The sequence below is a fragment of the Hypomesus transpacificus genome, chromosome 2, assembly GCF_021917145.1.
Source record: "Hypomesus transpacificus isolate Combined female chromosome 2, fHypTra1, whole genome shotgun sequence".
Classification (NCBI taxonomy): Eukaryota; Metazoa; Chordata; class Actinopteri; order Osmeriformes; family Osmeridae; genus Hypomesus; species Hypomesus transpacificus.
In genome coordinates this window covers 3,205,596-3,219,780 of record NC_061061.1, presented here as the reverse complement: position 1 = coordinate 3,219,780, position 14,185 = coordinate 3,205,596, and the positions used below count along the sequence as shown (strand labels likewise).

Here is a 14,185-nt window from a genome sequence, read left to right as displayed (position 1 = left end):
ACAAGATAGGACATTAATATGATGACAATAATATGATTGTGTATGTAGGTTGAATCAGTATAGTATGAAAATAAAAGCCCTGGCTTGAGTATGAACCACCAAAATAAAGGTATGTTATAGGCCCACATGTACAGTTTTTGCTCTGCAGAAGTTTAACGGTTAAGTTGCATATAAATCAAAACTTTTCTTGTAACATTCATGACATAATCTATATACTGCACATTGACATAACTTGTTCAGTCAAATTCACAGACAGAAAAAATTATAGTTTTTTGGCCTTGACTTGTAACGTGACACACTATGAAATTTCAGTAGAACACTGAAAGATTCATAATATCAACATAATGAATTACTGAAATTCAAAAGATTTATTAAAAAATTTGGCCAAGTTATCACTTTGATAAGATTGAGTTTAATCCCATTAAATCCAAATTACAATAGTAAATTCATAGAAATTGATTACATGTATGATTAATCAAATTAGAACAATTTAAATATTCACATATATAAATGTATCATTTACATATTTAGGTAATCCTTGTCATAGTCAAGAGTGAGAAAATAATTTTTACATTCATGTTCTACATTTGTCGCAAAGAAACTGCATTTAGTTATAAAAAATAACAATGCACCACAACACTGCAATGCACCAAAATACCATCATATACTGGATTCATCATACCAGATACAGCTAGAAAACAATTGGCCAATTAGATTTATCTAAAATACATCTTCCCTTGTTTGAATACGCATGTATTGCAGAGAACTAAAAGTGAGTGAATGTCTTTGGATCCTTTCTTGAGGCGACACAGTAAGAACAAGGGCTCCATATACAGCTCTGGCATTGTTGCGAAATCTCAAGTTCAGCATGTGTCGTTTACACAGTAACTTTATTGTGCCCAAGGATGATAGGATAGATTATCATTCCATGGCTCCACCCCGTCTCCTTTTCCAGCTCTCTAATGGGCTTCGTCGGTAGGCTGGTTCAAGATGCCCTCAACGGTCATACATCTCCTTCATCTCCTTAAGGATCCGGATGCTTTCACTGTATCTCAACTGGTTTTTATTGGAGGATTCTTTCCATCTAAAAACACAATTGGATTCAAAGGTTAGAAGTTAAAAGGTTAAATACTAGAAACTATTTATTGTGGGTTAGATAGAGCTTTGCCTTCATCAACACAACATTACAGAGTATCAAGATTTGATCACAATAGTAATTTTACAATATATGAAGTTGTCAAGAGCGTACTTTTGCCTGATTTTTTTCCAGCGCTCCATGTGGTTATATATAAGAGGACCAGACACAGGGGCTGCATCTATTGGCTGTACATAGATACAAAAATAAAACAATTATAGAAAAAACTATGAACATTTGAATTTGATTGATACAAATGTATCTTGTACATGCTGCACAAGCGAAACAGTACCTTGGTGGTGGTGGTGGTGGGCTTTTCTGTGGGCGGAATCCGCAGATTCACAGGGTCTCCGGAGGGGCTGATTGGACAGGAGGTAGGAGGAGGGAGGCGGTAAACATTCTGACCCTTACCATTCAGCATGTCTGTAACCTGGATATTTGGAAAATTCAGAAGAAAAACCTTAGTTGAATGCATGGACTTGAATATACTTCCTTAACATATGATTGCTAATGATACATTCATGTCTCCATTTGTTGTCAGCGTACTGCTGGATGCAACTCTACCTCGTCCTCTCCCATGCTGTGGGGGGGGCTGGGAGAAGCAGCTCTCTCTCTCACAGCAGGGTTGTTTCTCATCCAGGCACGGCATATAGGATATAGGGGGCTACTGGTGCTGAACTGGGCCAAGTCCACGCTGCGATCGAACAGCTTGATAATGTACGCATCTGGCAGACATAGGGGTAATCGAATGGGAATAAAGCAGTGAGTAATATAAGGGAAACGTGACAAGCCTTAAGTTATTGTCTCTGCAGGATTTGCAGAGAGATTCTATCAGAAAAACCTGGTTTACTTTGCTTGTGTTGGTTAGTCTCTGATAAACCATCATCCATCTCCTTCCGTTTCTTCCTTCTGTGTTGGGGGAACTTGGATGCCTGCCTGTAAAAAAACATCGAAGAAGTTAGGGGCTTTCATTATCCAGTTAAAGTCAAGAGAGGTTTCTGGAAACAGTCTTACCGCTTTCCAGCAGAGGATGGAGACAAATCCCTGGGGGGAAAAAACATGGAATCAGGATTGTAGGAGCCTAACTTGAATTATAAGGCAAAAAATATTTAAAAATGTAATTCATACTTGTTTAATGAGTCTGACGCTATCTTTCCGGAATCATCTTCATTTTGCTCCCTGAAAAAGAATGTCCAAGAGATGTATTTAGCAGTTACTAAACATACACTATATAGACAAAAGTATTGGGACACCTACAGGAACTTTTATGACATCCCGTCCTAAATCCGGCTATAACAGGTTCCACTCTTGTGGAAAGGCTTTCTACGATATTTACGAGTGCATCTGTGGACATTTGTGCCCATTCAGCCACAAGAGCATTAGGGATTTAGGGCACTGCTGTTGGGTGATTAAACCTGGCTTGCAGATGACGGTGTACAGCGAGGGTCTATACAGAAACGTTTTGTTGATTTTGGTATGAAAAAACTTGACCGGCCTGCACAGACCCCTGACCTAAACGCCATCAAACACATTTGGGATCAATTCTAAAGGCATCTGCAAGCAAACAAAGCTGACACAGCAGGATCTATCAACTGGTTCTGGTGTCTTACTTTTCACTGTCACTCTTCTCTACCAGTCCCTGTAGAACTGCATCCAGTCTGCCGCGAGCACCACTCCCCTCTACATCTGCACATAGGGAGAAATCATATATGATTTGACAACTACAGTAGCTAGAACTGAAAGTCACATGTTACGGCAGTGAGGGCACCCATACCTGGCTTTTCGGTCTTGACCTTTACGTGATGCATGATGATTCTGAAAATTACAAGGAGACCATCAATAACTACAATAGCATGTGAATGACAGGGGGGAAAAATTGCCCTTAAATTAACCTCAATATTACGTTTACTACATTTGTCTTTTATCGAGGAGGATGTTGCATAATTCTGGGTGCAAAAATGTATCACAGACACAGTAATAGCTTGTCAACGATTGTCACAACAATGGGCCAAGACTACACTACTGTCCTAGTAGAATACACAATTTTGAGCAGGTAAATCTACTGAAAGTATATGACCCATATCAACACAAACAACACTGATATGTTCGGAGACATTTGGTTTCTGAAACCACCAACCTAGAATGAAGTAACAAAATACTGTAGTTCTTGTGCTAACGGTGTTAGAGCTACTGTAGCTAGTTAAGCTAGCTGTTGATTGTCTAGCTAACAGTCCTAGACTAGGATTCCTACTGTACTAGTGCTAGCTCGGTTATGTATTAGTTTCGTCGGATACATTTTACATGAGCAATATGTTTAGCTGTGTATTTTAAATAATTTCAAACATTGTCAACAAGCGAGGTTGTGTACCTTATGTTGTTACTGGTGGCTAACTTGGTAACGTTAGGTTAGCTGATTTAGCTCGACTTTGCACTTCTGCGCGCTACCTCGTAGACGTCTCTTGCTAATTGCTGATTGGACGTAAAAAAACGAACTTTACGTTTGTCATTGGTTCATATTGACGTCGCTCTTTTGAAATTACTTTCGGATTGGCCAAAATGTGTTGTAGTAAATGACGTTTTACGTAAACAAACAAAACAATTCCACTATCTGTTCAAATATAGAATTATGGATTATGACCAGTAAGATTGGTGGTTGTGTTGCTTGTTCTATCTATTTGTCAATTCGTGTTAATAGATACACATTTACTGCCTTACGTGTAATCTTTCTTTTGTCGTTTGGTACAGTACCTTGGTTACTGACAACGTAACTCAGCCAACGCGGAAGGCGGGCAATGCAACTGAGTTTACTGAGTAGTTGGTTAGAATAGTTTTATTCCTAAATCAAGAACCACAACAAACCCCTCTGCACAGAAGTTGCAAATTCAGTACACAGCTTCGGTAATATGAAGTCCAGGTGAGTTGATGGTAAAATCATTACTAGTTACTACTAGCTAGCTAATCACTTCAAGAAACCAGAAAAAATATTGCACCAGCAGGAATATATGTTTGTTGATTTCAGAGCTTCAGCATTCAATTTTTCTTAGTACTGGTGCCGTATTTACAAGGCAGAACCCATTCGTGCAAGATCCTCCTTTGGGAAAGGCTCATTACAACCCCACCCGTACCCAGAAGCTTCCAAAGCATCAAAGGAAAACAGTAAGTTAACAAACATGAAGTGCTGTAATCCGTAGACTCTAGTGTAGTGAATCCTCAAGTTTCTTTAGAGCTTCCATGTACAGCATCTTGATCCCATTTTCCTACATCAGACTCTGAGTCCTGTTAGACTCACCAAGCCTTCCGGCTCGCCGCCTGTCCAGACACTGTCTCTCAGCCCGGAGGACCAGCGCTTCCTAAGTGGAGCAAACCACTTAGTCCTCTACCCCCTTCCTGCGACAGGCACCCAGCCTAGTTTCTCAGAATCCTGGCCTTCCACCGATCTTGGGTCCTCCCCAGCCAACACCACTCCCTCACCCAATGCAGATGCTGTGACACAGGCTAAACAAACAGGAATGTCCATGGATCCTGATGGAAGAGGAGATCAAGAAGATTCAGTGTTGGCAAAGTACAGGGCACTACATGACAATGCATCATGGGACAGTTGAATACATGTGTTTGTGTGTTCTAAATCTTTAACTTCCCATTGTGGCTCCCCTTCCCAGGTATGTTGAGCGCTTCCGTCATGGCCGACCTCAGAGCCGAGAGGAACGTCAACAGATGGGCGCTGGAACGAGCGAGGGGCAGGAGCCTTTCTGGTGGCTGTCACCCTCGCCGTTACCCTCCAGTTCTACGCCCACTCAAACCTCAGACAAAAGTACCTTGTTTTGATAACCCGTTCAGAAGTTGCTTCATCGGTGTGTTTAGCAGGCACAATCCATCTTACTTCCCTTTCTGATTTTCTTGTGAACAGAGTTCTCGTTTCGTTTGAAAAACGACCCCACGGCCTCCACTCTGAGCCCAGTCGGCAATCCTCAGCATGACTCCACCCTGTCCAACTGCACAAATCTCCTAGATCTCAGTGCTATGGTGAGTCAGAAAACATGGATGTGGATAGTTTGTGGCTGGTCTTGCTGTTCTTTCAGAATAAATGCATCCAATAAGGACATACTTTGTCTTCCACAACTCTTCCTATCACATATAGGTGACGTTCTGCATAATAGAAAGTCTGCATACATTTACATTTAGCAGACACTCTTAACCAGAGTGACTTACAGTAAGTACAGGGACATTCCCCCCGAGGCAAGTAACACATCATTTGACACGTCCAGGACTTCATGCAAACTCGGCTCTGTGGCGCATAAATATTTAAAGACCAACTATACACAACATGTCCTAGCCAACGTCTTTGTTTATTTGAATCCTTGAGAAGTCATTTCCATGGATGTCGCCTGATACATTTGTTTCCATAGACACCACATCAGCAGAAGAAAGACAGGCCTATCCCAAATGCCCCCGACCATTAGAGGCACCTTTAAAACACTTTTGTGATGCTGTGTCTAATGCAATGAACCCCCCTCCACACACACACACACAAACACACACCCCGATTCCCAGGGCTTGTCTGACTCTTCCCATGGTTACCTTGGTGACTCGGAGATACTGCAGCTGCAAGAGAGAGCCAACAGATTGCTACACAGAAGGTACAAATTACTTGGGGATTGGGACACTAACAAATTGTTTTGATACACCATTTTTATTGGTGTCCCCGTCCCTAACATAGACTGATAAATGTCCTAATAAGGCATTTGTTGAATAATGTGACCATTGTATTTAGCAAATACATTCCTGGCAGTTCCAGTCTTTGTCGCCCAAGTAGCATTGATGGTATACCGTTGATGCCTCACAATCAATTAAATGCTTTGGTTTTACTACCAAAACCATCTGTGCAGTTTTATTACTCAATTAAAACATTTATTTCAGAATAAACTGAAATCAAAATCAGGCCTAATGATTGTAAATTGTTTTGTGTTTTGACTGCACTCAATAGTTCTTGTATTTTTGATTCCAGCGAGCACTCTGTCAGCAGTGGGTCTGTCCCCATCAGCTCTGAAGGCCTGGCCTGTTCAGACTTCTCCTCCCCTGTCAGTGTAGATGAGCCAGTCCGCAGGCCTGCCATTCCCAGTCTCATAGACTCCACCACTGGTAGGCCATATCCAGTGCAGTGACACGCTGCATGTATTCCTAGATGTCTCATTGATGAGTTTCCTCTTAAGGCATTCCTCCTTAGGTCTTCATCAAGAAACATATATCCTAGACCAGGCACCGCCCCAACTGCCCTGTTGTGCAATCTTAATCAAACCTACAGTGAATCCAAGGACGGCTTCCTTTCAAGCTAACCCCGTCCTTAAACCTCTTGGTCGTTCGGCGAATCGCACACGCCCTGAGGAGGATATCCTGTTCCAGTGGCGTCTAAGGAGGAAGATGGAAAATGCCAGACTGTGGCCACAGTCACTTTCACAACAGCCACAGTCAGCCAGCTGGCAGGATCACAAGGTATTTTGACTTACACCTGCCACTAACACGCCTGCCCAAAAGTTTCCAAATCTCTTCGCAAATGTGGAAACATTCATTTTTTTAATCTTTGATTTTACCCCCAGATCGTCTTCTCCGCTGATCGCAGGCGTAGAGGCACGCCTCACTTCACCCCTGCCCCTCAGGACACAGAGTCAGCCCCCCATGGACCATGCGGCCCAGAACCTGCGCCTTCTCTCGTGCCTTCTTTTCCCATCTCCAGCCCCACTGTGTCCAAACTGCTGTCTGATGCCCCCGTCCCAGCCCACATGCACCTCCTCTGCGATGTCCTGCCCTGCCCCGACCGGCCCTCACCGCAGCCTGTGCGCCGGATAAGCCCCCAGAAATGGCAGGTTTCTGGGAGAAATGTAGCCCCAAGGCAGCCCTCAGGTCCAGCCAACTCAGCCGACACCTCCACGGAGGAGCCCGCCAGTAAACACGAGTCCTCCCCCCCACCTGCTTCATCCGAGACGACGGGGGAGGAGTGGGTGGATGAGCAGAGGAGGGCTGAGGGTCAAAAGACCAAGGAGGCTCCTCAGAGGACGCATGTGGAGAAGTCCGAGAAGCAGCCAGGGACATCCAGCAGAAAGAAAAAGAAGGCGAGGTGAGACTCGTTTGTTCTATCAACCGAAACCCATTTCCGATCCATTCGTCGATGTGTTTTATTGAAGTTGAATATCCGCAGGGTTCGTGGGGACCATGCTGAGAGGCCCGTCCGTACAGACAAAAGCCTAGCATCAGTCCAACAGCGCAGGAGTCCAGACAGGGCCCACGCATGGAGGGAGGACAACCGCAGGGATCCTGGCCGGCAGGAGAGAGCTCAGGGGTTGACCAGAGAAGGCCGCCCTGGAGACTGTGCGCCACCACCCTCCCCCATCCACAGCACCCTGGGACAGGTCAGTACTTTCTGAGAAGTACGAGCATGACTTGGACTATTCTCGGACGGCCACACCTTTTGTCAGCTGACCCGTTCCGAGTCACCCCTCGAGGTATTTCATTGATATAAAAGCCTGTCAGCGGAGGACCGGTACATTTCAGCTGAGGGACCGATCTAATGTCTCCCTGGCAGGTCATATCAGGGGTTTTGTTTCCTACCCCGGATTCACCCCCGGGCCCCAGGACCCCCATGTCCCTGGACTCCCCGCGGTACACCCCTCCCGCACCCCCACAATCCCCTGCTCCCCTGGCCAGCGTGCACCCACCCACGGAGGTCATCTCCCAGCTGCTGCAAGAGGCTGAAGGTGAGCAGGAATGGATCTCAGACTTTTGACCCCGTTCTTTAAATAGATGCCGGTCACTGTGTGGTGCACGAGGCTTAAACCTCTTCTTCCTCAGCTGTAAAAATATATATTCATATTTCTTTTGCCATTAATATCCACCTTTGGGGGCAAGTGTGTCATGTGTCAGACACGTGAAGGCATGAGGACAAATTTTGTAGGCTACAAATGTAATAAAACACTGCCCCCTATTGTATACTTGCAATTATATCATGGACCAGTGCCAATATAGTCACAAACTGTTATAGCCTGGTAATGCCCTGTACATGTTTGACTATTTATACCTGTGTACACTGAACATATTTCCATACATATGCATTGGTGGAAATAAAAATATTTGATTTAAAGTGTATTCCCCATCAGTGTATTCAACTGTATTATATTTTATTATAAAATGTTACATTTTCATCATCGCTTATTTTTTTTAAGATTCAGATGAGAAGGAGTTTGAAGATGACCCCTTACTTCAAGTCCTTCGGAAACAGAGAAGATGGGTGAAGGAACAAATGAGGCAAGTTTGTATGTCTTAGCCTCACCTTCATGAGCAATAAGCATCTACTGCAGAGTGTCAACAACATCTATTGGTGAGCCTCCTTTTTCATATAGCACTGATATTGCCTTCGTCAATCAAGACTGTTGGCTTAGGATTTAAGCAACCATGACTAAGCTCTAAAATTTGATCATTTCTCTCTCTGTTTCAGGGAGGTAAACTCACTGTTGGAAGACCTCCAAGAGGAATGATGGCCACTGGTGAGAATAAAGGAAAACAACGCAGAAGTGTTTTTAACATAATTTGTAAATAAATATAATGTGCATTTATTTATGTGACAACAAATATTCCAACAATAAATACTTGGTAAATATACATCAACATTTGTGGTGTTTTATAGTGCATCAATACTTGAACATGTCCACTGTTTAAATTGTATTACATCATATTTACAACGAATTGCTGTTTTAATAAAACATTAAGATTGATGAGTAACTATTGCTTTGAAGGATAGATGTATTAGGAGTTGGAATCAGTTCTGTATGTACAAAGCTTAGAGAACAGGGTGTTTTCGTGATGATGCCAGGATGCTAATGTGTGTCTTGGCACGTGCAGAAGCTTCTCAGAGAGCGTTTGGTTATGCAAGTGGTGGAGGATGGAGTCTTTGTGCCTGTATTTCCATAACAGCTCATTTTTAAGGCTTCTGTCATCATGTGTTTTGGCTTGTTAGAAGTGGTAGGTGTGTGGATGTGTGCGTGTGTTATGGTTGCGGATTGGCCAGCGGTCTTGACTCCTCTCCCTGCAGCAGTGGTGCTGATATGATGAGAACGCCTTCAGGAGACACCGCAGACTGCAGGGCCATGGTGTCCACTCCGTCTGGGATCCTGTACCGCCGGTTAAACTGCCTCGTCACCATCCCGGCCCCATCCTTGAAAACACAGAACACTTAGAGGAATGCGTTACATTTAGTCATTTAGCAGACGCTCCATTGCAGAGCGACTTACAGTAAGTACAGGGACATTCCCCCCAAGGCCAGTAGGGTGAAGTGCCTTGCCCAAAGACACAACGTCATTCGGCACAGCCGGGAATCAAACCAGCAACCTTCTGATTACTAGCCCGAATCCCTAACCGCTCAGCCACCTGACTCCCTTGCTTTGGGACTTGTGTAAAAAATCTTGACAACCCTGGCTGATTCACTGGGCTGTTGATGTGTCAGCCATTTAGCGTATGGATTATGCGAAGAGGACAGCTCTTGTGAGAGCATGCACACGTACCTTTTTTTCCTCATGCTTTCCCTGCACCTCCACAAAGTGACCGGTTACCCTGACCATTAGCTCCTCTGGGTTAAAGAGCTTCACATCAACCTGAACCATGAATCCATTCTGATCACAGTTCACCTGCCAACATGAGAAATACATGGTCATCGATTTGTACCAAAGAGAAATTAGGAATCCTTGCTGTCGCAGCTTTTTGCTCCATCTTTCCACTTCCACTCATGTTAATCCAACAGTTTTTTGTTTTGCAAGTTAAATTGGTCAGAAAGAATGACATTATCAAGTTGCTTGTGTTAATCTACTTACACGTTTCTTTTTTTAATTTAAAGACATAAAATTCCCCTTTAAGAAAAAGTTTGAGGAAATTTGCATTGGACTAGCTTCACCATCTAACTTTCAAAGGAATAGTTTCTGGAATGTTTTCTTTACCTGCGCAGTCCCAGTCTTTTCAGCTGCTGGAAGTAATAACTCGGAGGGATAGGTTCCAAACGTGCGTGGAATCAGCGGAGGTATGACCCGCTCCCACGGGATACCACTTGCAGGAAATGTAGGCGGCAGATAGAAATCCATTTCACGTCTGAGAAACAAAACGTTGTTGAGGTGTGTGTCAAATTCACCCTCGCACAGTATCGTTGAAGGAATGGACTGAAGAGTCACTGAGTGATGACTTTTACGTTGCTGTTCAAGTGAGCTTTGAAAACCTTGTGTGGGTGAAATATTTAGACTTCAAATGAGTTGTTACTTACCAGTCTGAGATGCCTGCGCGTCCCTGTTAGTCCTGACTGCCAAGACAAGACTTAACACCCGTGCGTCTGTGCTTGACCCCTTTCTGGCAATTGGTGGAGCCAGTGTGGTTACAGTGTGTATTTATGGTGGTGGAGTTACATAAGAAGTTGGGAACTATTTGCTGGGGGCACCTTGATGTTCTTTTCTGGATTGGTTACACATCAACTGGGAATGAAGCCATTCTTTGGTGGTGTGTGATGCTTTTTTTCTTTCAACACCACACTTACAGTGACTGTTGTTTTCACTTATTAGGCTCCTACTTACCAGTATGGTCTGTCTGTTTTGACTGGCCCAAAAATAAGTTCAAAGACTGTTCATGACCTCTCTGTGCAGGTCATTACATTCACATGGTAGTGCACGTGCAATAGTATAACCTCCCTCATATTTCTTATAATTAGATACTCTTGATGCACATATTTTAAAGCATAATAAGCAGTAAATATTCACAATCTTTACAACAGTTCTCTCCATTCATTATTTTTCGATTCCCTGACTGTAAACAAACTAATAAATTTGGATTGGCAGCAATATATGAGAATAACACATTGGTAGCATTACAAATAAACACCCTGGATTAAATCACGTTAAGTCTACACCATTCAGAATTTAATTTGATTGTTCAAATAAAATTAAGAGATAACTGGAGACAACACTTTATTCCTTTACATAAATCACTTTAAATCATTCTGTCCCACAGGAATGTCAGTGACCTTAACAGTGGATTATGTTCCTAACCAGGATGTCCTTCCAGGCTTTTACAAATGTCCACACGTTGCTTATGTGTGCCGTTCCTTGTGACCCATCATCACACCTGATTCTTATTTTATGTATTGCACCATGACCCCTAGTACTGACAGACGTGACTTTGAAATGCTGTGAGACTAAACAACCAAGCGTTAGGTGTTGATGGGAACATACCCTTCCTGTTTGTGGCGTCTATCAGTATTATAGAGTCTGTCATTTTAAGCTGAGCGACTAAAAATGGCACCAAGCATGATCCAGAACGGGGGGGGGGGGGTAGAGCTGGGGGGATTTCTCTCCAGACCTATCGAGTTTCACAATAGGCGCCTAAGAGATCAACTCAAGGCACTTAAAAGACTAATGCTGCAATCCCACTCTCGTGGTGTGATCACATCAACTGAAACAATTATGTAGAAAACAGACAGTTACACTGATAATCAGGTGGCTGAGCGGTTAGGGAATCGGGCTAGTAATCTGAAAGCTGCCAGTTCGATTCCCGGCCGTGTCAAATGATGTGTCCTTGGGCAAGGCACTTCACCCTACTTGCCTCGGGGGAATGTCCCTGTACTTACTGTAAGTCGCTCTGGATCAGAGCATCTGCTAAATGTAACACTGAAATGAGTTCTAACTATTGAGGCGTGAGGACTATTTTTACAGTTATGAGAGCTCAAAGCTCAAATTGAATCATAAACTAAACACTCATTAAAAAACACTGTGGCTCTGTTGTTCTGGAAAGCTATTCACCTGCCACAAATTACTCAAATCAATCTACGTACTAAGTCAAATCAAATGTATTTGTATAGCCCTTTTTACACGCAAGCATGTCACAGAGGGCTTCACATGCGCCCATAGAACTGCCCCTCAACCAACCTAAACCCTAAGAGAGGTATTCTGTTATAAGAACACAAAAAGGCACGTATAATTGAGAAAGTTCATGGACGTACGATTTATTTGTCATACATACAGTCGTAAAAAAGGTTCTAAAGTGTACAACCTTCCACACACTAAAATATTAATCTTTTGAATCAACTAGAACATTTCGAGAAAGGTGCAGTCGTAGCATTTCCCCATTCATTAAAGTCAAGGAAATAACAATGATTAGCCTATGCATGGTTCCTATGCTACTTATGCCAATCAATTCTGCTGTTGTCTATATTAGTACAGTAGCCCGATGCACCCATAACTATTTCAGTCAAAGGAGAATTTTTTTTTTTACAGATCTATGTGGGACATGCTTTGGTATGTGGATCATCAGTGACTTTCAGTTTTCTCCATGTCGTGCTTCTCATGGTATGCCCAGTGGAATTGTGAAGGAGAGATAATCTGCCACCTCTCCCCACTGTGCTCTGAAGTGTTGGAATATGGTTATCCATGTAGTGAGTACCGCTACCCATAATAGCAACCCTAACGCCGATCGCTTTACATCTGGAAAATAAGAATTCAAATAGATCCCGTTGATAGTCATTCAGTTACAAGACATTGAAAGCCTATAATGAACACATCTTGGTTCTAAGCTAAAGGTACATTTGTGCATCATTCTCGCATATTGTGTTGTTTTAAACCTTGTCCACTAACTGATATAGAACACTTACATGTTTTGATCTGAAGTTGTTCGGTGTATGCCGGCTTCACAAAAGCTTCTCTGAAAAACCACACCACATTCACCAACCACAAGAACGGAAGGAAGGCAAACCCACCTGAGAAAAACAGACACAATGCTACTAGATAACAGGCATATTATAGACAGTCATTTGAACATCACCGTTTACACTACAAACGTGTGATAAGATCAAGAATACCACCACCAGAAACAGACTACTTTGACTGTAGACTTGGGGGGGACGGGGGGGGGGGGGGACGACACAAGTTTGTTATTAAGTATGGGAGAGAACTAGGCTGCTCTGCCCAGTCTTACCGAGGTAATATTTCCTGCATAAGCCGAGTTTCTCCTCATTGGGTAGGCGTTCTAAATTCATGCTGCTTTCCTGTAATTTGACTCACAGTAGCAGACAGTTTGGATAGGCTTTCTTGGACACCTGAAAATGAAACACTTATTGTTAATAGGTTTTTAAATGGAGTCATAGATACTGAAAACATAATTGAATAATTCGAAGTTTTGGAAATTGCATATGGTAAATGCACACTTTCAAATTGAAAGTGTGCATTCACCCATTATGACCGCCGAGAACAATGGTGTAACTGTTCTCTTTACAATGCACTACCAAGTACAATCTCAGTCCACATAAAGGCCTTGTGTCAATCCGTCATTAATAACACACTGCCCCCTATAGGAAACGGCGTGCAAAGTCAAAACATCACTTCTTGAAAAGTAGCATATTAATATGTCAGTCGACATTTCATCAAAATTCCTTAATATAGGGTGAAATCAAATATCTCTATATACAACAAATTATTGGCCAAATTGACATTCACTAACTGTGCTATTCAGGTTAGCTTGCTTGCTAGGCTACGCCTTTTCACGTAACCTACAATGGCTATCTACCTGCTTTATGGCGTTCACTGTGTAACACAAGGACATTAGTGATTTTCTGTGTATTTTACCTGAGAGGTTACTGTATACAGCAGTCAAATGTCTGTTCGATTCTCTGCTTAAAATTCTTACCGACGTTCAAACTCGCATTTAACAGCGCAAAACAAAAGAAAATTCCTCTCCACTTGTTCCGCTTCCTGCACTACGTACACGTGACGTATTTTCAGAGCGTACAACGTCATTTGATTTGGTCTCCCGGGCCATCCCCCGGTGCTTTAACTTTCACGTCCAATCCAATTGGTTAATGTCTCTACAATTAACCTTTAAAAACACACGTAAGAGGGAGTAGTTATTCGAAAATTATGTATTTTTAATTACATAAAAAATATTATTATTACTATTACATACATCTAATAATAAGTAACACTGTACAATATATATATATATGTAAATAATAATAATATTTATATTTAATTTCACAAA

General features: G+C 42.6%; 4 protein-coding genes across 7 annotated transcripts; 1 reads left to right on the top strand and 3 right to left on the bottom strand.

The window, feature by feature from the left end:
• Positions 1-375: 375 nt before the first annotated feature.
• Positions 376-4,513, bottom strand: lin37 (lin-37 DREAM MuvB core complex component). 2 transcript variants are annotated; one of them, XM_047038568.1, is made up of 10 exons: positions 4,425-4,513; positions 2,910-2,950; positions 2,746-2,821; positions 2,264-2,314; positions 2,150-2,179; positions 1,986-2,071; positions 1,700-1,860; positions 1,428-1,565; positions 1,250-1,323; positions 376-1,084 (listed from the first exon to the last, which is right to left on the bottom strand). In XM_047038568.1, exons 2-10 carry the CDS (start codon positions 2,941-2,943, stop codon positions 997-999), a joined length of 738 nt encoding a protein of 245 aa, XP_046894524.1. In that variant the 5' UTR covers positions 2,944-2,950; positions 4,425-4,513; the 3' UTR covers positions 376-996. The 2 variants fall into 2 exon arrangements, with proteins under 2 accessions (XP_046894524.1, XP_046894516.1); XM_047038560.1 differs by lacking the exon at positions 4,425-4,513 and adding an exon at positions 3,504-3,588.
• Positions 3,723-8,781, top strand: proser3 (proline and serine rich 3). 3 transcript variants are annotated; one of them, XM_047038197.1, is made up of 13 exons: positions 3,723-4,049; positions 4,180-4,291; positions 4,402-4,697; positions 4,795-4,946; positions 5,043-5,158; positions 5,687-5,772; positions 6,141-6,274; positions 6,438-6,625; positions 6,730-7,247; positions 7,329-7,539; positions 7,713-7,884; positions 8,356-8,431; positions 8,622-8,781. In XM_047038197.1, exons 1-13 carry the CDS (start codon positions 4,039-4,041, stop codon positions 8,659-8,661), a joined length of 2,112 nt encoding a protein of 703 aa, XP_046894153.1. In that variant the 5' UTR covers positions 3,723-4,038; the 3' UTR covers positions 8,662-8,781. The 3 variants fall into 3 exon arrangements, with proteins under 3 accessions (XP_046894153.1, XP_046894144.1, XP_046894158.1); XM_047038188.1 differs by having other exon boundaries at positions 8,350-8,431; XM_047038202.1 differs by having other exon boundaries at positions 8,350-8,504; positions 8,622-8,780.
• Positions 8,698-10,541, bottom strand: hspb6 (heat shock protein, alpha-crystallin-related, b6). Its single transcript, XM_047038693.1, has 4 exons — positions 10,431-10,541; positions 10,114-10,261; positions 9,685-9,807; positions 8,698-9,338 (listed from the first exon to the last, which is right to left on the bottom strand). Exons 2-4 carry the CDS (start codon positions 10,252-10,254, stop codon positions 9,171-9,173), a joined length of 432 nt encoding a protein of 143 aa, XP_046894649.1. The 5' UTR covers positions 10,255-10,261; positions 10,431-10,541; the 3' UTR covers positions 8,698-9,170.
• A 1,589-nt stretch (positions 10,542-12,130) lies between these two features.
• On the bottom strand, positions 12,131-13,919 carry psenen (presenilin enhancer, gamma-secretase subunit). Its single transcript, XM_047038724.1, has 4 exons — positions 13,774-13,919; positions 13,127-13,247; positions 12,804-12,908; positions 12,131-12,636 (listed from the first exon to the last, which is right to left on the bottom strand). Exons 2-4 carry the CDS (start codon positions 13,185-13,187, stop codon positions 12,497-12,499), a joined length of 306 nt encoding a protein of 101 aa, XP_046894680.1. The 5' UTR covers positions 13,188-13,247; positions 13,774-13,919; the 3' UTR covers positions 12,131-12,496.
• Between the last annotated feature and the right edge of the window lie 266 nt (positions 13,920-14,185).

What these genes read in the sequence shown, in the direction of transcription:
- lin37 (XM_047038568.1), bottom strand. Translation starts at nt 2,943, where the DNA reads ATGCATCACGTAAAGGTCAAGACCGAAAAGCCAG. An exon ending in CCATCCTCTGCTGGAAAGCG is followed by an intron (nt 2,072 to 2,149) that starts GTAAGACTGTTT and finishes GTTTTTTTACAG; the next exon opens with GCAGGCATCCAAGTTCCCCC. An exon ending in TGGAAAAAAATCAGGCAAAA is followed by an intron (nt 1,085 to 1,249) that starts GTACGCTCTTGA and finishes TTGTGTTTTTAG; the next exon opens with ATGGAAAGAATCCTCCAATA.
- proser3 (XM_047038188.1), top strand. An exon ending in TCCACAGCACCCTGGGACAG is followed by an intron (nt 7,540 to 7,712) that starts GTCAGTACTTTC and finishes TCTCCCTGGCAG; the next exon opens with GTCATATCAGGGGTTTTGTT. An exon ending in GCTGCTGCAAGAGGCTGAAG is followed by an intron (nt 7,885 to 8,349) that starts GTGAGCAGGAAT and finishes ATTTTTTTTAAG; the next exon opens with ATTCAGATGAGAAGGAGTTT.
- hspb6 (XM_047038693.1), bottom strand. Translation starts at nt 10,254, where the DNA reads ATGGATTTCTATCTGCCGCCTACATTTCCTGCAAGTGGTATCCCGTGG. An exon ending in AAAAGACTGGGACTGCGCAG is followed by an intron (nt 9,808 to 10,113) that starts GTAAAGAAAACA and finishes TCATGTTGGCAG; the next exon opens with GTGAACTGTGATCAGAATGG. An exon ending in GAAAGCATGAGGAAAAAAAG is followed by an intron (nt 9,339 to 9,684) that starts GTACGTGTGCAT and finishes TGTGTTTTCAAG; the next exon opens with GATGGGGCCGGGATGGTGAC.
- psenen (XM_047038724.1), bottom strand. Translation starts at nt 13,187, where the DNA reads ATGAATTTAGAACGCCTACCCAATGAGGAGAAACTCGGCTTATGCAGG. An exon ending in ATGCAGGAAATATTACCTCG is followed by an intron (nt 12,909 to 13,126) that starts GTAAGACTGGGC and finishes TGTTTTTCTCAG; the next exon opens with GTGGGTTTGCCTTCCTTCCG. An exon ending in ACAACTTCAGATCAAAACAT is followed by an intron (nt 12,637 to 12,803) that starts GTAAGTGTTCTA and finishes CTTATTTTCCAG; the next exon opens with ATGTAAAGCGATCGGCGTTA.